The sequence below is a fragment of the Monodon monoceros genome, unplaced genomic scaffold (assembly GCF_005190385.1).
Source record: "Monodon monoceros isolate NGI ecotype Baffin Bay Population unplaced genomic scaffold, NGI_Narwhal_1 Super_Scaffold_9, whole genome shotgun sequence".
Taxonomy (NCBI): domain Eukaryota; kingdom Metazoa; phylum Chordata; class Mammalia; order Artiodactyla; family Monodontidae; genus Monodon; species Monodon monoceros.
In genome coordinates, this window is record NW_021703786.1 from 38,120,133 (window position 1) to 38,145,788 (window position 25,656).

At 56.8% G+C, this 25,656-nt stretch overlaps 1 protein-coding gene across 5 annotated transcripts; it reads left to right on the top strand.

Moving 5' to 3' along the window:
• Window positions 1-2,892: 2,892 nt before the first annotated feature.
• On the top strand, window positions 2,893-16,858 carry NT5M (5',3'-nucleotidase, mitochondrial). 5 transcript variants are annotated; one of them, XR_003792120.1, is made up of 6 exons: window positions 2,893-3,241; window positions 6,511-6,611; window positions 11,352-11,412; window positions 14,477-14,594; window positions 14,854-14,968; window positions 16,255-16,858. XR_003792120.1 is itself a non-coding variant. In XM_029213419.1 (5 exons), the coding sequence occupies exons 1-5, from the start codon at window positions 2,975-2,977 to the stop codon at window positions 16,395-16,397; spliced, it is 687 nt and encodes a 228-aa protein (XP_029069252.1). In that variant the 5' UTR covers window positions 2,893-2,974; the 3' UTR covers window positions 16,398-16,858. The 5 variants fall into 5 exon arrangements, 1 of the variants encoding a protein (XP_029069252.1); XR_003792118.1 differs by lacking the exon at window positions 16,255-16,858 and having other exon boundaries at window positions 11,352-12,189; window positions 13,287-14,594; window positions 14,854-14,961; XM_029213419.1 differs by lacking the exon at window positions 14,477-14,594.
• The last annotated feature ends 8,798 nt before the right edge of the window (window positions 16,859-25,656 follow it).

The following is a 25,656-nucleotide window of genomic DNA, read 5'->3' on the forward strand; positions in this document are numbered from 1 at the left end:
GCCGCTCAAGCACCGCGAGATCTCACCTACCTGGGACCCGGCTACTGTTTCCATGGAATCCGCTCTAGGGATGCCACGCCGGAAGGCAGCTTTCTTTCCCTTCCGTCTTCGTTCTGTGCACACGCGAAATCGCTCCCTGGATTTAACGGGGATGGTGGGCAAAGGAAGGAACAGAACTCCTAGTGAGGCACATCCTTTCCGGATTTTGTTGGGAATGGCTGTCCCGTGTAACACCTTGCCAAATCCTCCAAGCCCGGCTTAATTGCCACCTCTTCCCTGAGGCTTCTCCTGCGAGGTAGTAGTCCGGCCAGGCAGGCAGCATGTGGTCAAATCCCTTGTCTACCACTTAGTAGCTCTGTGACTCTGGGCAAGTACCTTGGCTGTCCTCTGCCTTGTTTCCCCATCTGTACAATTCTCACGATAAACCACGTAAAATACTTATGGTTGGAGGGGAGTGATGTGAACTGGGGCTGCTGCAGGATAGACAGGGACCACGTCAAGTAAGCTGTGTTAAAGATACTGGACTTTTTCCCCGAAAGATTGGGACGCCACGGAGAGTTTGATGCAAGAGAGCGGCATGATCAGACTTGCACTTAGAAAGGGCTGTCTGACTTTACATGGATAACCTCAGGGAATCATTTAGGAAGCTATTACAGTAGTCAGTCGATATGAAATATAATAGTAAAAATTGTACCTTGAAATAGAGATGGAAATAAGTTGATGTATTTGGGACAAGTATAGATGAATGACTTTAACACTTGTACTCTAGGATGGAGCTGTCCCTGAATGCTGTATGGCAACATTTGGTCCTCAAACAGAAGACAGACATTTTGAATTATAGGACACATTTCCATGGAAGTACATGGGTTTTAATAAAAGCCAAAAATGTTGTGAGAAGTTAAGCACTACAATAATTCAAAATAGCCACAGCTACTAGTCATACTTTAAATTTTGTTGCCTATTTAGATTGTGGCATCTGTTCTCAAAGTGTGGTTCCTCAGCCCGCAGCATCAACGCCACCTGGGAACTTCTTAGAAATGCAAATTCTTGGACTCCACTTTAGACTTACTACAAACTCTGAGGGTGGTGCTCTGCAGTCTGAGTTTAACAAGCCCTGAAGGTAACCTTGATGCACCCTAAAGTTTGAGAATACCTGCATTGTGGCAAAGAGGAGCCAGGAATCAAATCACACTCATTTCAAAACTGCTAAGGGGCATCCCACCCTTCTCTCTTCCTCTCAAGAGTGAAATGACTGAAGGAGATGTGGTTAGAGGGATAACCTTGGATATATTCTAACTATTTTTTAAGCTATTCATGTGTAAAATCCAGCAATTAAGTTTATTTTTAACTATTTTTTATAAATCTTTTATTTATAAATCTATTTTTGGCTGTATTGGGCCTTTGTTGCTGTGCGCAGGCTTTCTCTAGTTGTGGCGAGCAGGGGCTACTCTTCGTTGCGTTGCGTGGGCTTCTCATTGCGGTGGCTTCTCTTGGTGCGGAGCAGGGACTCTAGGCACGCGGGGTCAGTAGTTGTGGCTCGGGGGCTCTAGAGCGCAGGCTCAGGAGCTGCGGCGCACGGGCTTAGTTGTGCGTTCTTAGATGTGGGATCTTCCTGGCCCAGGGCTCGAACCCGTGTCCCCTTCATTGGCAGGTGGATTTTTAACCACTGCGCCACCAGCGAAGTCCCCAGCAGTTACTTGAGACACACCTTACAACAAACAGCCACCGCAGTGAGTGGAGATACCACATTTAACTACCTGTTTTTCATTCTTTGAATACACATTTACTTTGTCTCTGATATGTGTCCAGCCCTGTGCCAGATGGCAGCTGTGTATCTGTCATCAAGACAAAGTTCTTGCGGCAATGAAGCTCTGGCTGTAGGAGTTACACACAAAAGCAAGCAAACAAAATACTTTCAGAGAGTCAGTACCTGTTATGAAGAAAATGAAACATGGTCATGGGGTAGAGGAAGGTCAGGAAATGCTTCCAAGATGTGAAGGGTGAGAAGGAGCCAGTGAAAAGGGATCTGGGAGCGGAGAGTTTCAGGGAGAGGAACAAATGTATGCCAAGATCTTTAGACCCAAATAAGCTTGGTGTGTTTCTGGGAAAGACAAAATGCTAGTGTGTCTTAGAGTATAGTGGGTGAGGAGGGTCCTGGTGTGTCTCTGTTGGATACTGCTTGCCTATAACAACAGTAATAGTCTCTTATTCATTCAAATTGACAATAAAAGATTTTAAAGCCAGAAGAAAAAGGAAAGCCACCTATAACGGGGTACATAATATTTATTTTAGATTCATTTGAAAGTCACCGGTTTTATTAAGGCTTCGTGATATTTGCACGGTGTTAATTGCTCCTCTAACAGCCTCTCCCCAGCCAGTCACCGTAAAGCAGGGGGCACATCACTGTTTTGGTTCCTTCCTACTACTGTCACTCCCTGAAGTTCTTCTGCCTATTTTGTTGACTTACTTGCTTTGTGTCCCTCTCCCCTTCTAAAATGTGAGTCCCAGGGTGGCAGGACCTCGTCCACGTGGTCCACTGCGCGACGCTCTAGGGGCTCAGTGAACGTCTCCGAGACACAGGCCTGCTCCTGCGGCACTGGGAGGAGGGAGCCCAGGCGCAGGATCCCGGGAGAAGGTGCCAGTGGAGATCCGGGGAGTGCGGACGCCCCGGGGACAGCCCAGCGCCCAGGGCTGTCCTCCAGGCCACGCCCCTCGGGCCCGCCTCCGCCAGCGCGGGTCCCTTTAAGGGCGGCGAGGCCGCAGCCTCGCTCTGGGGCTTGAGCCTGCGCGCTCGTTTCCCGCTCGCCCCGCGCGCCCCACGCGCCCCGAGCCCCGCGCGCCCCCCGCATCCCGCGCGTCCCCGGCCCCGCGCGCGCCCCCCGCATCCCGCGACCCCGACGCCCGCTCCCCTGTCCGCAGTGTCTCCTCCCGCGGACATGGCCCCGGTGTTCCCGGCGAGCGCCCGCCAGGGGCCATGATCCGGCTGCGCGGCTGGTGCGCGCGGAGGCCCCGCGGCGCAGCGGTGCCTGCGGGGCCCGCTGGGCTGCGCTGGGCGTCGGGCGGGCCTGCCGGCCGCGCCCTGCGGGTGCTGGTAGACATGGACGGCGTGCTGGCCGACTTCGAGGGCGGCTTCCTCAGGAAGTTCCGCGCGCGCTTCCCCGACCAGCCCTTCATCGCGCTGGAGGACCGGCGCGGCTTCTGGGTGTCGGAGCAGTACGACCGCCTGCAGCCCGGGCTGAGCGTGAGCATCCCCGCCCCGGGCGCGCGTGGCCCTGGGAGTCGCCACCCGTAGCACCGGGTCCTAGGGGCCTCTGCGTTCGATAGCTCTTGGCTGTCATCGAGGGCTTCTCAAAATTCAGGAGCTCATAAGGCATAATATACCTAACTCCCTATCTTCAAGTGACTTTTTAATTTTGGCCTGAAGTCACATTCCCGTTTCTTCCTCTACCTGAATTTGATGAGCATCTTTACCATCCATTCTTTTTTTCCCTTTTCCACCAAAGTGTGGTTCCCAGTAGCATTGAGGTTGCAAGTCTTCCTGGACGGCACACAGGGAGCCATGGTGGGTCCGGATCTATTCCTTGGCTTATCCCCTGCCCCAGCCCGCCCAGCTGAGCACCTGAGCTCTGACACCAGGAACGTTCTTAGATCGCTTGGTTTGTCCATTTAAACTACTTGGTGAAAGGTACGGGATCTTGCCATGGACCAACTTAGAGACCTAATGTTTTCTGCTGTCCCTCAACTGGCCACCTAAGGTGGCTGCCAGGGGGAATTGATGATGATTTTAGAACCTATTTTGTAACCCCAGGTTGCTGCATTCCCTCCTCTGTGAGGCAGACATTATTTTCTCCCTTGTGAGGTGAGGAAACCTGTCCCATGTCACAGCCAAGAAGGGTCAGCCTGGATCTGAGTTGTCTGTCCGCTTGGCAAGGTCATTCAGTCCTGTCCTCTGTCCTCCTCTAACAAGTGCCAGTTCTTTGATTTACAAAAGGCATCTGGACAGTAATTTGGTTTGTGGGCGGGTGGGTGTTCAAAAGGAAATGAAGCGCCATTTCTTTTCATTAACACCAGGCGCTTCAGAAGGCAGCTTTCCCCTGAGGCTGGGGTGCCGTCCTCTCCCACTCCCGATACCTCATTAAAAACTTTAAACCGGAGGAAATGCCCTAGTAATTTTTGCAGGCCCAGTAATGTTCTCCCCTGCCCTGTGTGTGTCTTCATTCATAGACGGCACTCAGCGTTGCCGTCTGGGTTCTTCCTTTCCTCCCAGGACCGTGTTACTATGATGCCACTAAGCCTGTTACTGAAATGGAAGTCCGTGTGCCCGATGCACAGAGAGGCCAAACAATACCAAAATGTCAGAGTTTGAAACAGAGAAAGGTCTACTGCAGGGCCATGCAAGGAGATGGATGGCTCATGCCTTAAAAACCCCAAACTTCCCAAAAGCTTTCAGCAAAGCCTTTTTCTAGGAAAGGTGAGGGAGGGGCGTGGTTAGTTGCTGCAGACTTCTTGGTGTTAGATCCTCTGTTCTTGAGGTCAGGTCATGGTCAGGTAATGATGTTCCTGTAAATCTCCACCAAGCAAATGTTATTCTCTGTTCTGACAAGAAAGGGCAAGGTCTTACGGCACAATTTTCACCCTCCAAGGTCCAGGTCCTGGCTAAGAGGAGGGGGTCTCTGCGGGGCCGGTTACCCTTCCCTGGAGCGTTCGTCCAGCACCAAGTATGGGTCCTCCCGCCAGTGCCCAGGCCCGGCTGAAGGTGCAGACCTCAGTTGGCGGCTCCCTCAGGTCCAGGTCCCACAGATGCCACTGCCGTTAGGTCGCCCACCCCCGCAGCTCTCCAAGGACAGTGGCTCTTCTAGTCCATTGTGCCAATGTGCAGACTCCGGGTCTAGGGGAATGCGTTACTGTCTTCCAAGAACAAGGCCTGGGAGCAGAACTCGGGCACCGAGGAGGGGTGCTCCGAGAGCTCACTGTGCACTGCCGCTCCTGGGAACATTGCAGGCACTGGGGCTTTAATAGACGCACACATGACCTTTATCCCCAGGCACAGCTCATAGCAGGACCTCCCTGGTCTCCCCTTGGCCGAGCTGGCCCAGCATCTGCGTTAAAGCCTCCCTGTCAAGCCCCTGGCTTCCACACGGAGGCATCCCTGCTTTACAAAATGTGGGTCTTTCTGTGTTTCCTTTGAGCCTCGCTTGCGGAGGAGTGAGCAGGGCGGAGGGGAAGGCATAGCTCGTTTTCACTGACTTAGAATCTTACACTGTTAGGGCAGTTGAACGGGCCTCAGAGAAAGGAAGTCCCTTGACCAGGGTTTCAGGGAAAGTTGAGGGGGAGGGAGGTAAGCTGGGGTGCTGAGGGGAAATGGTTAGCCCTGGGCCACAGCCTGCTTTCCACCACTCACACTGCTTCCCTTTGAGTCAGAAGCCCCAAGTTCAAGTTCTGACAGTATCACCCTGAAGTGGCCTTGAATAAAAGCTTCAGTGAAGCCCAGTTTCCTCATCTGTAGATTGGGGATGGCAGCTCTTGCTGCCTGTGGGATGTGAGGCTCAGACAAGGGAGGGCATGTATGAGCAATAAGCACTGATGGGCTTAAGCCCATGTAGTTGACAACAGTATTGCCCGTGTGACCTCCGTGTACTCCCCGTAGGTCGCCGTGGTGGCGTTTTTTCGGGGGTGGTGTTCTGACAGCGGGTGGGGGAACGCTTCCTGCATTGCACACATGGGACATGGTTTCCTGCTTCTCAGAGGCTGGGGGTTGTCACTTTCCCCTTTTCCTGGCCCTGGAAGGGGGTGACATACTACAGACTTGAATTTGGCCAGCAGCATAAGACAGACACTCCTAGCCGGGCGGTTGGGAGCCACCGTTTTGCTGTGTGACATTAAGTCAATCCCTTCCCCATTCTGAGCCTTGGTTTTCTCACATGTTTATGAGGGTCTGGATGGGGGGCTTTTAAACTTTAAAAGCAGCAGAATAGTTGTGTGTGTGTGTGTGTGTGTGTGTGTTTTAATGAAGTATTTTATTGTCATGCCAACGTGTAGCTCAGATAAAGAGCTGTTCTGCCAATGTGGTGCGGAGCCTGGAGCTCTGCTCGGTCGGCCTTCTGCCCGCGCCCCCATCCCTCGTGGCACGGCGGTGCTCTGAAGGGCCTGAGCTCCTCCAGCAGTTGAAAGTGAGATTCCAGCGCCCTGACAGGACCCAGCCCACCCTCGCTGCCTCCAGGGGGCCTCAGGCCTTTAGAATCAGGCAAACGTGTGGTTCCTGGGGGCCAACCTTCTGTCCCCGCCAGCTCCAGCAGGGCCTGTAGCAGCGCTGGCTTCAGAATCCACAGCCCCAGCACCATAGCTGGTCCCCGTTGGATCCTCACAGAAGCTGGATCCCTCCTGCAAAGGGGCCGGAACACACGCCAGTGCCAGCTCCCACCCTTCCTCCCCTGGGAGCTGCGTCCTCGGGGTGTGGGCACGCAGGGTGCTGAGGACCTGGGGCATCACCTGCACTTCTCCCCTTCTCAGGAGAAGGCGATCAGCATCTGGGAGTCGGAGAATTTCTTCTTTGACCTCGAGCCTCTGCCAGGCGCTGTGGAGGCTGTGAAGCAGATGGCCAACCTGGAGAGGTGAGTTTGTCTCGGCCCAGGGTCTGCACCCCTTCCCGCATCACGTCACCTCTGCTTCTCGTTCCTCACCCTGCACGGGCCTGCGCGGTCCATCCTCACGGGGCAAGTCTGTAGGCTGTTAAGATGCTTCCATCCAGTAACTTGGGAGAATGTCGAGTCTAATTTGACGGGGTTCGCTGAGTGTTCAGGGTTCATTTATTCAGCAAATAACTGAGAACTGACTGTCAGATGCCTCTGGGCACCAGCGGGTCACAAGCGAACAAAGCGCATTCCCTGCTCTCCTGGAGCTTACAGTCTAGCCAGAGAGCAGGTGTTAAATAGAGCATCACATCCGGGAAGACAACCACGAACTGGGATCAGTGCTGAACACAGAGAGCCAGGTGTGTGAAGGGGTACGATGGGGAGACCTGGGAGATGGGGTGGGGGGAGCGACAGCAAGAGGATGAGGGAAACGTCTACCTGGTCCTGTGAGCTGAGGCCCCCGCCCCGGAACCAGTGCCCACCGCCCATCGAAATTCGGTGGCACTTACAGCGCTCCCCTGAAGACCTTAAAAAAGGAAATAGCCTTATTGAGGTACAATCCACATACTCTACACCCGCATGGTTTTTAGCGGGTTCACAGAGATGTCCAAACAGTCCCATAGTCAACTTCAGCACATTAACAGTCACTGCGCATCCCTGCTCTCTGCCCGCAGCCCTCGGCAGTTGGCTTTGCTGTCTCTGGATTTGCCTAGTCTGGACGTTTCACATACGTTTCTTACGATACCTCGCCTCCTGTGACTGGCTTCTCTCCCTCAGTATGATGTTTCCGGTTTCACGTGTGCCGCCAAGTGGATCGCAACTTCATGCCTTTTCACTGCTGAGTGATTCTCCGTTGTGTGGATATGCTACGTTCTGTCCATCCGTTCCTTAGTTGATAGATCTTGGGTGTTTCTTCTTTTTAGATATGAAGAATAACACTGCTGTGAACATTCACGTACAAGTGTTTTTGTGGTCGCATGTTTTTATTTCTCTTAGACGTGCACCAGGGAGGGGGACTGATGGGTCATACGCTGAATCCAAACTACCTTCAGAGCAGCCGCACCATTTTACGTTCCCAGCAGCAACGTCTGAGGGATCCAACTTCTCCTCCCCAGCACTTGCTGTGGTCTTTTTTTTTCTTTTTTTTTGCGGTACGCGGGCCTCTCACTGTTGTGGCCTCTCCCGTTGCGGAGCACAGGGTCCGGACGTGCAGGCCTAGCGGCCACGGCTCACGGGCCCAGCCGCTCCGCGGCATGTGGGATCTTCCCAAACCGGGGCACGAACCCGCATCCCCTGCATCGGCAGGCGGACTCTCCACCACTGCGCCACCAGGGAAACCCGCTATGGTCTTTTTGATTCCAGCCATTCTAGTGGGTGTGAAGTGGTATCTCATTGTGGGTTTAATTTGCATTTCTCTGAAGACGAATGGTGTTAAGCATCTTTTGGTGTGCGTATTAGCTATTTGTATATCTTTTTTGGATAAATGGTTATTCAAATCCTTTGCTAATTTTTTTTCAATTTATTTGTCTTCTTTTGTTATTGTTAACTCATAAGCCTGCTGTGTATATTCTGGATAACAAGTCCCTTGTGAGATATGTGACTTGCAGATATATTCTCTCATTCTGTGGGTTGTTGTTTCACTTTCTGGGTGGTGTCCTTTGAAACCCGAAGTTTTTATTTTGATATAATTCAATTTATTTATTTTTTTCTTTTGTCGTTTGTGTCTTTGGTGCCGTATGTAAGGATCCTTTGCCTAATCCAAGGTCACAAAGATTTGCTCCTATGTTTTCTTCTAAGGGTTTTATAGTTTAAGCTCTTATATTTAGGTCTTTGATCCATTTTAATTTTTGCATATGGTGTGAGGAAGGGGGTCCCACTTCCTTCTTTGTCGTGTGGAAAATCCAATTGTTGAAAAGACTCTTCTTTCCTCTGTTGAATGGTCTTGGCTTCCTTGTTAAAAGTTAGGCCACAGATGTTAGGATTTACTACTCTGGTTTATGATTTGAACCTGATCTACACCAGAATAATGTACTATAACTTCTTCCACCTGTAGCAAGAGCCTGGCGAGGCAAAGAATGTGTATTTTTGCACCGAAGCTTTTAAAACCTCTGTTCTTGTCTGGATCCTCATTTCCTGGACCACGTTAACCAACTGTATTCTGGGGACCTGGATTGCACGGTGGTTAAGTCTCAGTCTGAACTGGAGTTAGACCGCTTCTCCAGAATCGAACCCTCAGCAAGTCTCTAAACTTTCAGTTTCTTCATCTGTAAAATGTGTGCAGTGTAAATGTTAGCTGCCACTGTTACTATTCTGCAGGACTGAATAGGTGTGCAACAGAAGGGTGTTCTTTTTTTTTTTTAATATTTATTTATTTATTATGTATTTATTTTGGCTGCACCGGGTCTTAGTTGCAGCATGTGGGATCTTAGTTCCCTGACCAGGGATCGAACCCGGGCCCCCTGCATTGGGAGTGTGGAGTCTTAACCACTGGACCACCAGGGAAGTCCCAAGAAGAGTGTTCTTTGACCAAAGCAGCATGGGAAACATCGATGAGCGGTGTCTTTCCTGTGGGACTTCTCAGAGCTTTTAGTTTGTGGACATGCATTGAGATTCTTCAGGGCGCGGCAGAGGAGGAAGCTTGCTTTATTTTTTATTTTTAAATTTATTTTTATTTTTGGCTGCATTGGGTCTTTGTTGCTGTGCGCGGCCTTTCTCTAGTTGCGGCGAGTGGGGGCTACTCTTTTGTTGCGGTGCGCGGGCTTCTCACTGAGGTAGCTTTCGGGGAGCACGGGCTCTAGGCGCGTGGGCTTCAGTAGTTGTGGCGCATGGGCTCAGTAGTTGTGGCTCACGGACTTAGTTGCTCGGCGGCATGTGGGATCTTCCCGGATCAGGGCTCGAACCTGTGTCCCCCGCATTGGCAGGTGGATTCCTAACCACTGTACCACCAGGGAAGTTCCAGGGAGGCAGCTTTCTTCTCGTGGGTTCTGGCCCAGAGCACTTTTTCACAGCTGCCCTATTAACACATTTGCAGAAATTCCAGTCTGAGATGTCCAGGTTGAGACCACACCACTGGTGCTTTACTTCCACTTTGGCGCTTAGCGGGTGGGCGATTCTGACGGTCAGTCCTTGGCCAGAGTTTGGGCTGAGAGAGGGGTCTAGCGGATGGCTAATCAAGTGGACGGCTCTGTGCCTTGTGCTTTGTGCAGGAAATGAGCAAGGTGACGTGTTAGAGGTCACCGGGGAGGGGCTAGTTCAGGTGCAGATGCTCCTCCAAGGGGTGATATCTGACGTCAGACCTGTAGGATCGGAATGAGTAGTGAAGGGCGGCGGGGAGCAAGGGTACAGGCCCTGGGAGGGGAAGGGGTTTGCTGACTTGGGTAGCAAATGAGACCAGGAGGGTGAGGTTTCAGTGAGTGTGGGGCAGGTGGGATGTGGAGGAAGAGGTTGAAGAGAGAAGGGTGCCATCTAACTCAGGTTTTAAAAAACATGGGCTCGGGCTCTGAGTTTGGCATTTCCTTGGCATTTCTCCAAAGAAGAGCTACAGATGGCAATTAAGTGCGTGAAAGTTTGCCTCAACATCGTTCGTCCTTAGGGAAATAAGTCAGAACCACAGTAAAAAGCCGCTCTGCACCACTAGAACGACTGTCGTAAAAAAGATGGACGATCGTGGGTGTAGCCAAGGATGGAGAGAGCTGGGAATCCTTATCGCTGGTGGTGGGATTGTAACCGGCGCAGCTGCCTTGGAAACCGCATCCTCAGGATGTTGGATACAGAGCCGCCTGTAACCCAGCAGTCGCACCCGAGAGAAACGGGGACACAGGTCCACACGGACCCTGCGCACGGGTGCCCCCAGCGCCACAGTTCCCGGGTGGAAGCAGCCCCACTGTCCATCCGTGGTAGCACGTAAACTGAACGTGGAGCATCTATACGAGGGACGTTACTGGGCAGTAAAAAGGCCCACAGTTCCAGTGCCCTTGAAAACATGACCCTGAATGAAAGAAGCCAGTCACAAGAGACCATGTACCGTGGGGTTCCGTTAACATGAGATGTCCAGAACAGGCAAATCCACGGAGATGGGAAGCAGGCGGAGACCCAGGGTGCCCGGGACGCCACGCCCTCTGCCCGGGGCCTCAGTCAGACGCAGGCCTCTCGGGACTGCCCATCCCCCGTGGGCTTGGCCCGATGAGACAGTAGATGCCGCTCCGGGGGCAGGTGCCAGCTTGATGAGGAAGGGGACCAGCTGGCACTGTTGGCGGGCGCCGGGCCCGGGGCCGCGGGAGGAGCTGGCGCAGCACAGACCGTGAGGGTCCGCCAGGGTCCACAGGAGTGCGCGAAGCCCGAGCCGCCCGGCCGCACCCTTGACCTAGAGACTCCGGCTCGGCTTGTAGGTTTCCTCCCTCTGCGCCGTGTGAGGCCCTGATGTACGTCCCTTGAGTAGCTGGCTCTGGTCCTGTAATGCCTTCCTCGCAGGCTGGTACTCGCCATTTCTCGGCATTTCCTGTCACGTCCCAGGGACGGCCGTTCCTCAGCTCTGCCAACCTGCACGGCTGGCTGCACGGGGCTGCCCTGTGGTTTGCCCGGCCCTGAGCTGGTGTCGGGCCGGGGCTGGGGTCACACGCGGTGGCCGGGGCCGGGGGGACAGGGCATCGCTGGCCATCGGGGGCCGGGCTCGGGCAGGGGGACGCCGGCGCCCAGCCTCACCCTCCGCCTCTCCCTCAGCACGGACGTCTTCATCTGCACCAGCCCCACCAAGATGTACAAGTACTGTCCCTTCGAGAAGGTAAGATGCCTGGGGTTGGGCCTCTTCTCGCTTTGCCCCGTGTCCCAGGGAAGGGCTTGGACCCGCATCCATGGCCGCCGCCTGCCGGGGCTGCCCCTCCTCCCGTCCAGCCTCCCGGGTCTGGGCCAGGGCCTCCTCCCAGCAGAGCCTGAAATTCTGCTGCGCCCTCTGGGTGGACCTGGCGAGGCACCGGGTTCTGTGGGAAGGTGACCGTCCCCGTTGGTGCAGCATCGACGTGAAGGATGGGACGAGGAGAGGATGCGGGTCGGGGAGGGGCTGGAGGCCACCCAAACCAAGTATTTGGGCACGAAAAGCCTCACAAAGGTGAAACAGTGAAACTGCACTTTGCTACATACTCACTTCGTCATCTTTATTGAAAGTAGGTAGAATGACATAAAACTGAGACTTCTCTGGAGATTGGGAACTTGCAGGGTTGCCAAACCCAGAGGGATGGTCTGTGCCCTGGGGGTGGGTTCACACCAGAGGTGGGCCCAGGGATGCTCCTGCCCCGAGGAAGCCAAGGAGCTTCCCAAGTCTGGGAAGGTGGGTCTCGGGGCCCAGACCCCCCGCTCGGGGGCCGACCTCGGCAGGGGTCCAGCGTGTCCTCTCGGGACCTCTCCTCGCCCGGCTCCATGAGAGAAGCAAACACACACGGTCAGCCAACGTTCGGCGCCTCCTGCACTTCACACGGAAGGGATGCGCCCTCATCGGGGTGTCGCGGGCGCTGGCCTCCACCATGTGCCTCGTGCTCAGCACGCCTCTCAACCCGCCAGGACCGTGAGTTCAGCTCACCTCGGGGGGCGAGTGACTCGGCTTGGTCAGCGGGGGTGGGCTTGGGCCTGGAGGCGTGTCCAGTCCCCAGCAGAGTAGTGAACTGGAGGCTCAGCATCCCCTGCACGCTAGAAGTGGGCCAGAAGTGGGCATCGTCCGGCCCCTCGTGAGACCCCCAGCAGAAGCTCTGGGAGTAGCCAGCGTGTTTCCACAAGCCCCCAGGTGCGCCGTGTTTGAGAACCGCTGGGCTGGGGCAGCTGTTTCAGCCAGGGCTGCGGTGGAGGCGGGGCTGGCTGTCCGGCCCTCGGGGTCCTCATCCCTCCCCCGGGGTTCAAGTATCATCTCCATGCCGACCATCCCGCCCGTGCAGCCTCAACCCAGCACTCCCCTCTGAGCTCCAGATGGCTCTGACCTGGTGTGTCTGTCCCCGGGGTACCGACGTCCTTGTCCCACGTCCGCCCCTCCCTCCGGGGCTGGAAGCACCACGCTTCTTACCCCTCGGTACCTCAGCAAGCCTGCTTCCTGCTGGTGCTTGTTTTCAAGCACACCTCTGTCTCCATGGCCATCTGGGGAGAAATGCTGACATAGCCTCGGAGCTGCCCGTGCATTTCGGCTCCACACGCACACCCCCGGGGGTGCGGGACATGTCCCGCTGGCCCCACTTTAAAGCCTTTAGTTGTGTCTGCGGCAGCTGTGCCACCAAATGCTGCTCTTCCCTGAGGCCATGGAAAGCCCTCCTCCCTCGAAAGTCTGTCTAGTAAATCTTTTGCTGCATGTGGTTCGGATTCGGTTTGGGTCGTCTTGACAGATTCTGGTTCGGGAATAACACCACCACTTTACCTCGGATGGATGGCTCTGTGTTCGCCAGGCCGAACTGTTTCCTGCCCAAGTGTCTTCAGGGACCAGACTTACGATTGGGTGGACAACGAGCCACCTTCCCTCCGCAGCCCTGCCCCCACAGCGGTGCCCTCGGACCCTGGCCCCCACCCTGGCCGGGCCCGGGAGTCAGACGAGAGCTCTGGGCCTCAGACCCCCCCACCCAGCCTCTCAGGGCCTCCGTCTCATAACCAGTGCGGTTGTGCTGACGCCTCCCTGGGTTGTAGGAAGGATGCAGAAGGCGGCATTCATCACCTTGCTAGCAGTAAACGTCACCCCTGTGTCTTCTCTCCGGCCCAAAGACCCGCACCCGGCAAGAAAGAAGGAACCTCAGTGCCCTTTTCTCAAACCAGAAAGCCTGGGCAATTTCACGGTTGATTATTTTTTCTGCATTCTTGGATCCTGGAAAAATAAGTTAGGCGCAAAGTTGCCTATACAACTTTAATTAAAAACTACGTTTTGAAACGTGGTAAATTTTTTTTAAAAAAAAGGAAAGAAGGAAATTCTGCCAACTATAGATGCTTCTGTAACTTATTTCCCAAATTTTCTTTGATTAGCCATTACTTTTGCAATAAAAAAGTGAATGCTTTTTTGGTTGGCAGTCATTCGGCAAACGTTTACCGGGCACCTGCTGCAACACTAGGCATCTGGGGCTTAAGAGAGCCGTGTCTTTGCTCTCGGGAGCTCAGGACAGTGTGGCAGGAAGAGAGACGGTCATCACTCTGTCACAGGCTCTGTGGTCCCCCAGGGAGGAGGCCAGGGCAGGTTCCTTGGGGAAGGTAAGAATTGGGTGGAGTCATGGAAACGAGAAGGCAAAGCACTGGAAGGACAAGTTCTGAGGAGACCTGATGCGGCCGAGGAGAGAACCTCTGAGCTTAAAGGTATCTCAGTGGACACCCTCCAAACTGATGAGCAGAGAGGGAGCAGAGCCTGCCTGCCCTCCTCCCGGGGTGGCCTGGAGACGCAGCTCCGATGGCTCCCCGTGGGCCTGGAACGCATTCGGGCGGGTCGTCCGCGCCCTGCCCCCCACCCTCGTCACCCCCTTGTTTTACCGCCTCAGAGCCTTCGGGGTGCGCACCTGCCGCGCGGCTGTTGTGAGGCTTCAGTGCGGGGTGCAACAGGGCCCTCGGAGCAGCTGAGCTGGAACCGGAGCCCCGGCCGCCCCACCTCCCCTGGCCACGCGGGGGCTGCCGTGCCCCCGTCAGGGCCTCTCCTCCCAGCCAGAGGCCTGGGGTGTCCGCGCCCTGGCCCGGTGGACGGGCCAGGGGTCAGCTCGTCTGCTGTCAGTCCAGCTCGGTGTGGAGACTTAGCTTCGCGAAGCTGTTTTGTGAACCTGACGGCCCCCTGTTATCTTGTGATGGGGGGTCTTCCTGGCCAGTGTGGTCACTTGCATGGGGTCCTCCATCTGCTGGGTTAGGTCACTCAGGAGCAGGGCGTCGGAGGAGCCCCTGGCACTGGCACCATCTGCTTGAGACCCTCTCCCGCTCCCGTCGTGGGTCCAGTCCTCACGTGGCCTCCGGACGAAAATTCACCGGGTAGGACAGGAGGACGGCCAGTCTGTAAGGGGCTGTTTCGATGCGCCTTGGAGCTCCGTCCCCCTTTCCTTGCCCTAGAGCCTCGCCGCAGGGGCTGCGGCGTCTGCTCGGAGCCACGATTCTGCCGCTTTGTGGCCGAGGGGCCGGGACGGTCCTGCCGTCCCCTGAGCGTGGCAGTCTCCCGGGGTGGGCCCCTCTTGCAGGAGAGCCGGCTGTGCCCCCTCACGGCTCCACCTCCCCCCGCCTGCTGTCGTTCCAGTACGCCTGGGTGGAGAAGCACTTCGGCCCTGACTTTCTAGAGCAGATCGTGCTGACCAGAGACAAGACCGTGGTCTCCGCCGACCTCCTCATAGACGACCGCGTGGACATCACAGGCAAGTGGCCTGCAGCGGGGGAGGGGCGCGCGTGGCGGCCAGGCCTTGCGGCCCCTGACTCCCCTCACTCACCAGACATGTGTTAGGCATCACATCCAGCCTTAAGCCGCGCGCGGAGCGAGACAAGATTCTTCTCCGCGTCCGGCCTCGGAAGGGGCCCCACTGGGAGTCAGGAAGAGTGGGTCCTGCCTCTGGGGTAACTCGCTGGGTGGCCTCGAGTGAGTCCCTTTACACCTTGAAGTCTTGCTCTTGTGCAAAATGAGGGCCGGACTCTGGCTTCCAAGCATTTGTTTTTAGCAACAGAACCCCCCCCCCCGCTTTTTTTTCCCAGAAGTAATTTGGACTGAACCTCATGTGTTAAAGCAGAAAGGCAAAGCCTAATCTCTCTAGTTGAAGGTGGTTTGGGAGCTGTATTTGTCCCTTTTGCTTATGGGCGACCCCCTCCCAAAAAATAAACAAACAAACCTTGGATTTGCCTAGAAAGGAGAGGGGAAACTTATTGGTTCATCAAACTGAAAATCTGGGGTAGGAGGGCTTCAGGCACGGCTGAATCTAGGAGCTCAAACAACCTCCATCAGAATTTGGTTTCTTTATCTCCTGGTTCTGCTGTTCTCGCTGTGCCTGCGTACTCTGGCAGACGCTCCCCTCCTGGTAGCCATCACTAGTTTCAGGGTTAAATCCTATGCTTTTGGACACCTCAGTGGGAACATTTGAACTATTCCTTCCCTGATGGTTTTTGGAGCTGGCCTGGGAAACATGCCCATCTCTACCCCGGTCAGTGTTCAGAAGGTAGAATCCACAGGTGTGCCTGCCACCGACCTCCCAGACCGCACGGTTTCCCTAGGACAGTCAGGGCACAGTGCAGGGGTCGGGGAGGCCATGACTTCGAGGGGCCCAGGGACCCACTCAGCTTCTGTAGGGGAGGGCGGGCGTACCCTCTTCCGCAGGGGAGAGGCCATACCCAAAGGGCAGGTCACCACTGGTGGCGTCAGTGTGGACCCAAGGGACTGAAGCCTGCGGGGCTTGTGGGGCCCACGGTCAACAGCTGGTGACGGAGCTGGTCCAGCCAGTGCAGGATGGCTGGGCACAGGGGCGGGGAGGGCGGGTGTCTTGAGGCTCAGCCTCCAGCAGAGGCCGCGGCTGTAGGGAGCGCGTGGTCACTGTTTGCCGAGCACCCGCTGTGGGCTCTGGGGCTGCGAGGGGGCCCGCGTCCAACCCCCGTGAGACCGGGCTGGTGCGATCGCCTGGGGCCCCAACGTGGGACTGAGGTGCTGCTTTCCCCCCAGGGGCCGAGCCGAACCCCCGCTGGGAGCACGTGCTCTTCACGGCCTGTCACAACCGGCATATGCGGCTGCAGCCCCCCGGCCGCAGGTTGCACTCATGGGCAGACGACTGGAGGGCCGTCCTGGACAGCAAGCGGCCCCGCTGAGCTGGCTGAGCCCCGGCCCCGCACGTTGCCTGGCCTGGCCTTACACGCACCTCGGGGCAAGGCTGGCCCAGGGCCCTGGACAGGACACGGGCGGCCAGGCCGACCTCAGGTCTCCGGTCAGGGAGGAGCCCGGGGCGTTGTTCAGAGGGGACAGCCCTCCCCTCCCTCAGGGAAGCCCCCTCCCTGGCCAGCAGCTGCCTGGTCTGAGGGTGACGTAGGAGCAGGTGGGGACAACCGCCCCGCTCTGAACCACGGCCCCTGCTGCCCGGCGCCCAGGGGGTCTCCCCCGTGGACCTGCCCCGGATCCAGCAAACACGGTGCGAGTTCTGGGCCGTGCCAGGCTCTGTGCCAGGGGTCCTCCCTGGGCCCCGCCTCTGACCGGCTAGAGGGCTCTGCCCCCCTCCCGCTCCCCCCACCCCGGGGGCCGAAGGCTTAGATGTTCGCTGAAGGCGTGAACAATAAATGCTGTTCTCTAGTCCCCGCCCCAAGGTCCTCCGGCATCTGGCCCCCGGGCGCCCACCTGTCCCCCTGCGCTGCTGAGAGCCTGGGTTGGGGGTGCAGCTTGGTGGGTCTGCCTCGCCACGGGGCCGCATGGGGCCAGGAGGGACGGGCCCCGACGGTGGCGCAGGTGGCAGCGCTGGCGGCTGCGGTGTCCCCGGGCGGGAATTGCCCCTGTAACCGGCCACCCACGGCCCGTGCTTTCTTGCCCGCTCCTGCCCCCACTGTGCTCCCCACGGCTGCTCTCCTGGGACCCCCTGGTTGTCCCTTGGGCCCCGGGGGTGGGTCGGGCAGGAGCAAGGGTGAGCAGAGCGGCCGGTGGGTCCTGACTGGAGGGTATCAGGGCTGCATCACGTGGGCTGGAGGCCCCTGGCCCGAGCAGGGTAGTGTCCGGAGGAGTCCCGGCCACCCTGGCCTGTGGCCTGGGAAGGAAGCGAGACCCTGGGACTCCGGGGGCACAGGAGAGCAGGTCACACGCGCCACGGGGTGTGTCACCTTCTTCCTGGGCTCTTTGCCTGCTCGTGCCGGCGGCCAGCAGCAGCCTGCCCACTGGGCCCTCTGCACCCGCCCTCCGAAGGCCTCCCCGCTTAGAATGATCAAGTCCGGATGCCCCAGCTCTGGACCGTCCGGGACCGCAGCCTCTGCCTGATGAGAACTGTGCCCTCCCCTGGACGTGGCCACCTTGTTCTAGGCTGTCTTGGGCTCTGTCGGTTTCTCAAGCGGGGGCTGGGGAGGGGCTGGGGGGGAGGTGCTTCCTTCATGCAGAGATGTCCTGGGGAGGGCCATCCCTCCCCATCCCCGGGCAGTGTCGTTGGCACCGCTGGCGTAGCCTGTGCCCTGAGGTCGGCTCTGGGACCCCACGTCTGGTGGGCGGACCTCAGCCACAGGGAGACACCTCCGCGGGGTATGCTGAGACCCCCAGCCTGCGCTCCGGGCCTCTGGTGCAGTGCAGGGTGTGAGCAGGGGTGGGGTGAGGCCCAGCCAGAGCCCCTCCCTCGCATCTGGGCTCTTCCAGCTGATGGCTGCCCTGGGTTTTAACGGCCAGTTCAGCTCAGCTGGAATCACTCACCCCAAGGTAGCAGCCACTGCAGCTCCCAATCAGTTCAAGGAGAGAAAACTCACCGCAGGGGCCCAGGTGTCTGGCTACTTCCTCAAGGTGCCAGGGAGCAGGGGGCCCCTCCCACCAGGTGACATTGACGGAGATCTGGGTGGAGGAAGGGAGAGCCCTCCTGGCCCTGGCAGGGGTGGCGGAGGCACTGCAGAGGCCCTAGGGCTGCCAGTGAGGGAGCTGGGCGGGAAGGAGATGGCCGGACGGGCCTGGAACCTGGAGCAGAGGGGGGCATCAGAGGTGGTGGCTGTGACGGCTGGGCCATGGGCCGGTACTGCCCTCCTTGTGAGGCAGGACCGTGGGGCTCTGTGATTCCCTTTTTGTCAAGCAGGATACACCTGCCTCATTTAGATGAAGGTGAGTTTCTTCAAACTTGAGGAGCACAGGTTTTGCTTCTGGACCCTTAATGACCTGCAGAAAAGGAAGGCCCCCTCCCATGGGTGACGCGTCAGCTGGGGCCCTCGCCTCCTCCACTGGCCTCAAAATGCCTCAGCTCTGTCGAGAGCGGAGACTGACCCCTTTGAAAATATTGTAAATATTCTGGACTCGAGGCCCAGAGCCCCTGGGAGGAGCAGTGGCACCAGGTCTGGAGCAGAAAGACTCGGGATGGTTTCTTCACTGTCCTGGGTCACAGTTTCCCCAGCTGGGACCCATCCCAGTGTCACAACCCCAGCCACGACAGTGTCCTCGGCATCCACCGTGTCCCGGGAGCTGACGCGCACTTTACGTGACCTTGTAACCGACCACCTCCCGCGGCTGCTTCCACTTACCCGGGGGGCCAAGGGCGCGCCAGGTGGTACAGCCGTGCTCTGGGCCTCCACACAACACTGTCCCCTCTCCGGAGCCCCCTACGGCTCAGCTGTCCAGGACAAAGCAGAGTCTGGGCTCAGGGGCTGGGCCTCCATCTGGAGATGAGACTCAGGCACTCGGCCTGTGGCAGAAACCGAAGACAAATCCTGGAAGCTGGAGGGTGGCGGTGGGCAGCAGGCTGACACGGCCCTCAGTCGCCAGGCCGAGGCAGAGGCGTGGGGAGGGGGGTGGAGGGGCACTCCCGTCGCCCCCATTCGCCATCCAGGGGAATCCATGGGTCCTGTGGCCCCAAGGGAAGGTAGGGCAGGAGCCCATGGGATGAAGATGCAGGAGCCGGCCGGGTGGGTCCCCTCTAGAGGGAAAGGGCAGGAGGGGCCTCAGCTGGAGTGAGCGAGGGCCAGGCCCCTGGGGGTGCCCTGCCCCCTCCAAAGTGTGAGAAAGAGGATGGACGTTCCAGCAGAGACTCCGGCCAGCTGGGGAGGCCGGTCCCACACAGTGAGGCCGAGGTCGTGCCCCCGAGGTCCCCCCACTCCGGCACAGGGAGGAAAGGACTCAGGGTCCCTGGGTGCCTGTGGAGGTGGTGCTGAGGATGGATGAGGCCGTAGGCTGGGGGCTCATCAGGCGACCCCCAAGGAGGCGCTGAGTGACCCTGGGGCCGAGTCTGGCTGGGCCGAGGGCACCTTATGCCCCTGCTGCAGGCATTTGGATCAAACACAGGCTTTACTTTTTCAGCTTCAGTTTTCAAAAAATTAAAACGAGCTCATCTTACCTGACCTCGTGGTCACGTGGGAGGATGGATGAGCAGGCCCCAGCAGACCCAGCGCCTGGTCCAGATGTTCCCTAGGCAGGGATGAACACGGAGACCCTCTGGAGAGGGGGCATCGGCCCCCCCCCCAGGGAGCGGGGGCATGCTCCTGGGAAGAACCTGAATTAGAGGCCAAAGAAGCCATTTTAGGTGGAAAGAGACTGAATTCGTTTTCGCTGTTGATTAAAAGTGATCAGTTATAGTGAATAATGAACACGTACCTGCAGGTCTGAGTTACAGCGTATTTACGTTTGGTCCTGCCCACACCCAGCCCAGGAGGCCAGGGCTCAGAGAGGGTCACAGGTGAGCCCGGGCCACCCAGCACAGAGGGCTGGGGCTGAGCTCAGCCCCTAGAGCCCGGCGGGGAGAGGCAGCAGGAGGGGCTAGGAACTGGGAGCCTGGAGGCTGGGGCCTGGTTTATCCCTGACTTGCTGTGACCTGGGCAAAGCCAAGTCTCTGAGCCATTTCCAAGGTTGTTCAGCTTCCGCGAGAAAAGGTTGCAGGAAATAGGGACGTTTATTCCACAGCGTGGCTGCTTGGTGGAGGAAGTGGATTTGCTCTGTGAAACAAGGTGGGGCCTGGTGGCCGGAGCCCCAGTGGCCAGAGCTGGGGGCTCCGGAAGCTCTGACGGGGACCAGGGGCGCCAGTCCTGGCTCGAGCACCAGGTGGCACCATAGTCCATTGAAATGGATGCAGGGGCGCGCGTGCGTGCCTGCGTGTGTGTGTGTGTGTGTGTGTGTGTGTGTGTGTGTGTGTGTGTGTGAGAGAGAGAGAGAGAGAGAGAGAGAGAGAGAGAGAGAGAGAGAGAGAGATGGGGGTGCTGGCGATTACTGGGGGCACAGGCAACTGTGGGGAAGGAAGCGGAAGGAAGGGCAGGTCCCCTAAACTCCCTCCCAGCCCCCTGGACCAGCCCCTCCTGCCCTTTCTCCCAGGCCACTGGGGACAAGGTCGGACCCTGCGTGTCAGCAGGCTGAGGACCGTGTCCAGCCTGCCTGGCCAGCAGAGCACCCGCCACTCTCACGACCTCCAAGCGGCTGAGACGTCGTCCTGCTCCCGAGTCAGGAGCGTGCGCGGGTCCGGGCGGCCTCGGCCTGTGCCTGACCACCCCCCAGACGCCCACCACCCCTCCCAGTTCCTGGGGCGCATCTCTCCTGTGTCTTGCTTGCATTTTCATTTGGAGGGTTTTCTGCACCCAGCCGACCCCCAGCCTCCTTGTGGGGAGTCAGGCCACCATCTCCCCAGCCCTGTGCGGTCCGAGGGAACGAGGGCAGGTCTGTGCCACGGCTGCCCTGTCCAGGGGGCTGGGCCTCACAGGGGAGAGGGGCAGGCCTGCAGGCTCAACAAAGCTGCTTCCCTCGAAGACTAGGCCACAGCTGCGACAAATGACAGAAATAGGACCAATCACCTGCCCAGCCAACACCTCGGCCCTGTTGGCAATTTGGATGAAACTTTAAAAGAAAGATTATTGATTCGATTCTGCAAAGCTGGCTTGGACCCACAGGCTGAGGCCTAAGGAGGCCAGAAATGATCGGGGAATTTTTCACGTAGAAGCCAGGAGAGGTGTGCGGCCAAGGAGTCGCCGCCGGGGAGGACAGGTAGCAGGGGTGCCGGCCTGTACGGGAGCTGCAGTTCACACACATGGACACCGGACGGCACCAGAGAACCAGCTCTGGCGGCTCTCACCTTCCGGGGCCGGAAGGAGCCCGGCACCCAGACCACCCCTGCCCCGGGTCCTGGAGTCATCGTCCTGGTTCTGGAAACTCCTGTGGTCAGGGCCTGGGCTGTGCACAGAGGGGACCCCAGCTGCTGACAGCTGAGTGGACGGTACATGAAAGCAGAGGCCTTGTGGCAGTTCGGGCCCCAGGGACAGACCAGGGCGGGAGACTGCGGTCCATGTGGGCCCAGCTGGGGAGGGCCGGGTGCTGGGAGACCTAGAGGGTCCCTGTACTCCTGGAGACTCCTCTGTGGTGGCCCAGCCTCGCCTCCTGTCTCCCGGCCTTCACAGGACCCCGTACAAACCAGAGGTGCAGATGGGAGCCCTCAGACGTGTTTACAGACTGACATATTCTTTCAGGGCTCAGGTGCCCAGGGGTCTGGCCCCAGGCCAGGGTCGGGGGGGGGCAGGGGCGTCGGCCGCTCTGGTTGGGCTCCAGCTCTCACCCCTGTGCGAGCAGAGGGTTCATCCCCCACCTCCCAACGACCCAGGCCTCCTGGACCCTGGTGGCAATCGAGACCCTGGCCTCTGACCTAAACAAGGGCCGCCTGGCCGCGGCCCCATCCTCCTCTGACCTCCTTGGCACTGACTGCCTGAACTCAGACCCTGGGCGGGGGGTACCCACTAAGTGAGTAGAAAGAGAATCGAGAGCAGGGGGAAGGGCCCCATATTCCTGGAGCATCTGCTAGACGTGAGCCACGTCGTCCATCTTCCCACGTGACCACGAGGCCAGGTGAGATGAGTTCGTTTTAATTTTGTGAAAACTGAAGCTGAGCCTGATTTCGGTCCAAATGCCAACGGCCATGCCCTTCCCACTGTCCACAGCTGCCGCTCGGGGCAGGGATGGGAAACCCAGAGGCGCACGAGGAAGGAGGTCCCAGTGGTGGGCGACTCGCAGCAAAGCCCCCCGTGGTCCCAGGTCACCAGCGCGCTGAACAGCCGCCCCCTCTAGGAGGTGAACCTGCAACTGTGCGGAACACCTTAAAGGTGGGGGCAGCTGGGCCTGACGGAAGGAGGGAGCCTGACGCATGGGGGCTGCTGCCAAACGTGAGAGGAGCCAGAGACCCTGGACGGTGTGTCTGGGGCTCGAGGGGGCCCGGACCCCTGCAGGATGGTGATTTAGGGCACCTCCATGGGAGCCACCAGGTGAGTTGAACCCTCTTCCCCATCACCCCCCAACACACACACACACACACACACACACACACACACACACCCCTGGGCCAAGCAGAGAACACAGGCATCTGGGGTTGGGGGGAGGGAGCGTGGGAGCCAAGCTGAAGGGATGGGCAGGGCCCCCGATGGCCGGCACGCCCGGGGGGTTGGGGGGCCCCCAGCACAGAACATCGGACATTGTCTAGGGGTGACTCTGCTCTCACACGTGCTGGGGGCAGGCTGTGCGGCTGGGGTGAACCTCAGGTACAAACAACAGGCATCAGACACCTGAACAAGTGAACTGATACCAAGGAAAGGGGTTAATGTGATGAGAACAAGAAATTAGAACAGGCATAACTGATATCCTTAGACAGAGGTGATAGGACACTGGACCCTCAGAAAGGCCAACTAGAGTATTTGGAAAATTAAAATCTGGTCACTTGAAAGAAAGAATGGGCTTCGTGGATGCAGCTGCAGAGCAAATAGACAAGCCAGAAGATGAACCTGAGGTTGCAGCACAAAAGGACAAAGGGACGGAAGGCGCAAAATAAAAGTTAGCAGATATGGAGAACACAGTTCATTGCTAGTCCAAAGGAGACAAAAATGCAGGAGGAAACTTCCCAGAGCTGAGAATGAAAATGTCCAGAACTCTGACTCAAAGAGGCCACCAGGGCCACCAGTGGGTTGGAACAGGGGGTTGAAGTGTGACTACGTTCTAAATATTTACAGACAAAAGCCAGACAGCTTGCAAGACAATGTAACAAATGCTAGAAGCAAGAAGAAAATGTGGTAATTGTCTTCAAATTCTGAGGGAAAATAATTTCATGCTCAGAATTCTCTACCCAGCCAAATGTAAGAATAAAAACCCTTCCTGAAGACAAGCAAGGCCTCAGATGGTCTGGCATTGAAAACAATTCCTTTTTGAAAATATCACCAATTGATGTGCTCTAGCAAGAAGAAAAGGCAATCCAGGAAATGGAATACAAGAAACAATTGATATGAGGACTTCCCTGGTGGTGCAGGGTTTAAGAATCCGCCCGCCAATGCAGGGGACACGGGTTCGAACCCTGGTTGGGAGGATCCCACATGCCGCGGAGCAGCTAAGCCCATGCGCCACAACTACTGAAGCCCACGCGCTCTAGGGCCCGTGTGCCGCAGCTACTGAGCCTGTACTCTAGAGCCCATGAGCCACAACTACTGAGCCCGTGTGCCACAACTACTGAAGCCTGCGCGCCTAGAGCCCATGCCCCGCAACAAGAGAAGCCACCGCGCCGAGAAGCCCGTGCTCCGCAGCGAAGAGTAGCCCCCGCTCTCTACAACTAGAGAAAGCCTGTGCACAGCAACGAAGACCCAACACAGCTAAAAATAAATTTAAAAAATTAAAAAAAGAAACAATGATGAGCCAGGAACGGACAGAACTTGCTAAATCTAAAGAAATGTGGACTGCTTAAGAATTAGTAACAATCTGGAACTAAACTCGTAGTAGATGTTAACAACAAATGAGGTTGGGGGTCTGTGGAGCAGAGGGCAGTGTGCTAAAGCTGTCACTGGACGTAGGTTCAGAATAAGTCTAGCACTGGTAGAATAAAATTCACTATGTGTGTGAAATGTCAAGGGAAATCTCCATAAAATAGAAATAGAATATATAACTTGTAAACTATTAGAAGGAAAATCTGAAATGGAAAAAATGAAATCAATCCAGGAATGACTAGGACAGAGTGAAAAACAAAGCATAGGAAATAGAAAACAAAAGTGACACCAGGGATAATATCAACCATTTCTGTAGTTGCAATAAATGTGAATGTGTTAAATTTGCCTATTCAGGAAAAAGATCTCCACGGATGGAAGCCAAAATCCCATCTTCAAGAGACATGAATAAGTGATAACGACCCAGGACAGTTTCATAGCAGAAGGGAAAAGACATCCTAAAAAAAGTCCTAACGAAAGGAAATCGGTGAGTGTGCATGAGGCTCAGAACAGAAATCAAAGGAAGAATATTTTAAAAGGGACAAAACTGGATTCATGCTGCTGAAAGAGGCAACCTGCCCGCAAAATAAAGGTTATGGAAAGTTGTGCCCCTAACAACATAGTTTCAATATGTTTAAAACAAAAACTGGTAGAACTATAAAGAGAAATGGTCAATTTCACAGAGAGGGAGGCTTGAACTCGTTTTCCTTGGCAACTGACAGATCAGAGAGGCAACATAAGGACTGTATATATACAAACAGTTCAAAAAGACGTTGCGTTATTTTCAAATACACACAGATGGACTGGTCATAAAATTGAAATATTGAAAAAGGAGAGCTAAAGCCAGTTATTTTGTAGACAGTACAACCCTCTCCTTAGAAAAAGGAGGAAGAATCAGTGGCTGAGCTCAGCGGAGTTGTTGGATTGCACTGTCAGGTGTGGGAACCACTGCTCCCGGCAGAGGGCCCGGGAAGAGGTGACATTGGGAAGGCAGGGGAGCCAGGCTGGGAGAGGGGACCCAGACGGCAGAGGGGGGCATCTTCCCCCTGAGCAGGTGAGGGCTGGGGGTGGCGGTCTCGGTGTGGGGAGGGTGCAGCGCCGGTGAGCCTGGACTTGCCAACCTCCACTGGGTACCTCCCGAGCAGTTTACACGAGTCACTCTTAACACCCACTGCGAGGATGGGAAGCCTGAGGTGCACACAGGTCCAGTAGGTCACAGCAGGGCCGGGGCTGGGACTTGGGCCCATCCGGTGCCAACACAGCTATGAATCGCTAAGCCACACGGAGCTCATGAATCACCGTAAGCGGTGCTCTCAGAGCTGCTCTGGGTCCCCTCTGGGGAGAGAGTCTAGCGGTTTTATTTGATCCTCTAAGAAGTTTATGATCTAGAAAACATTAAGAATCCCTGACTCATGTGTTGGGATACTTTCCAGAATTGGAAACAAGGGACTGCGAGAGCCAGGCATGGGGGGAAAGGGGCGCAGACTCCCCTGGGGCCCTGGAGCTTGGGTGAGAAGTCCTGGACTGACTGCCCTGGCCCTTCTGACGCTCCTGCGGGTCAGGACAGGACACTCAGAGCAAAGAGGCAGACTCTCCAGAGATTGTGTCTCTAGTCCAACCCTGTCGTTTCAGTAAGGCCTCTGAGTCACCCGTGGTCCTTCAGCCAATGGGTGGCTGCCCTGACCTCGATGGTCCGGCCTCT

Coding starts and splice junctions, on each gene's coding strand:
- NT5M (XM_029213419.1), top strand. CDS start 2,975: ATGATCCGGCTGCGCGGCTGGTGCGCGCGGAGGCCCCGCGGCGCAGCG. Junction 3,242..6,510: donor GCCTGCAGCCCGGGCTGAGC/GTGAGCATCCCC, acceptor TCCCCTTCTCAG/GAGAAGGCGATCAGCATCTG. Junction 14,969..16,254: donor CGACCGCGTGGACATCACAG/GCAAGTGGCCTG, acceptor CTTTCCCCCCAG/GGGCCGAGCCGAACCCCCGC.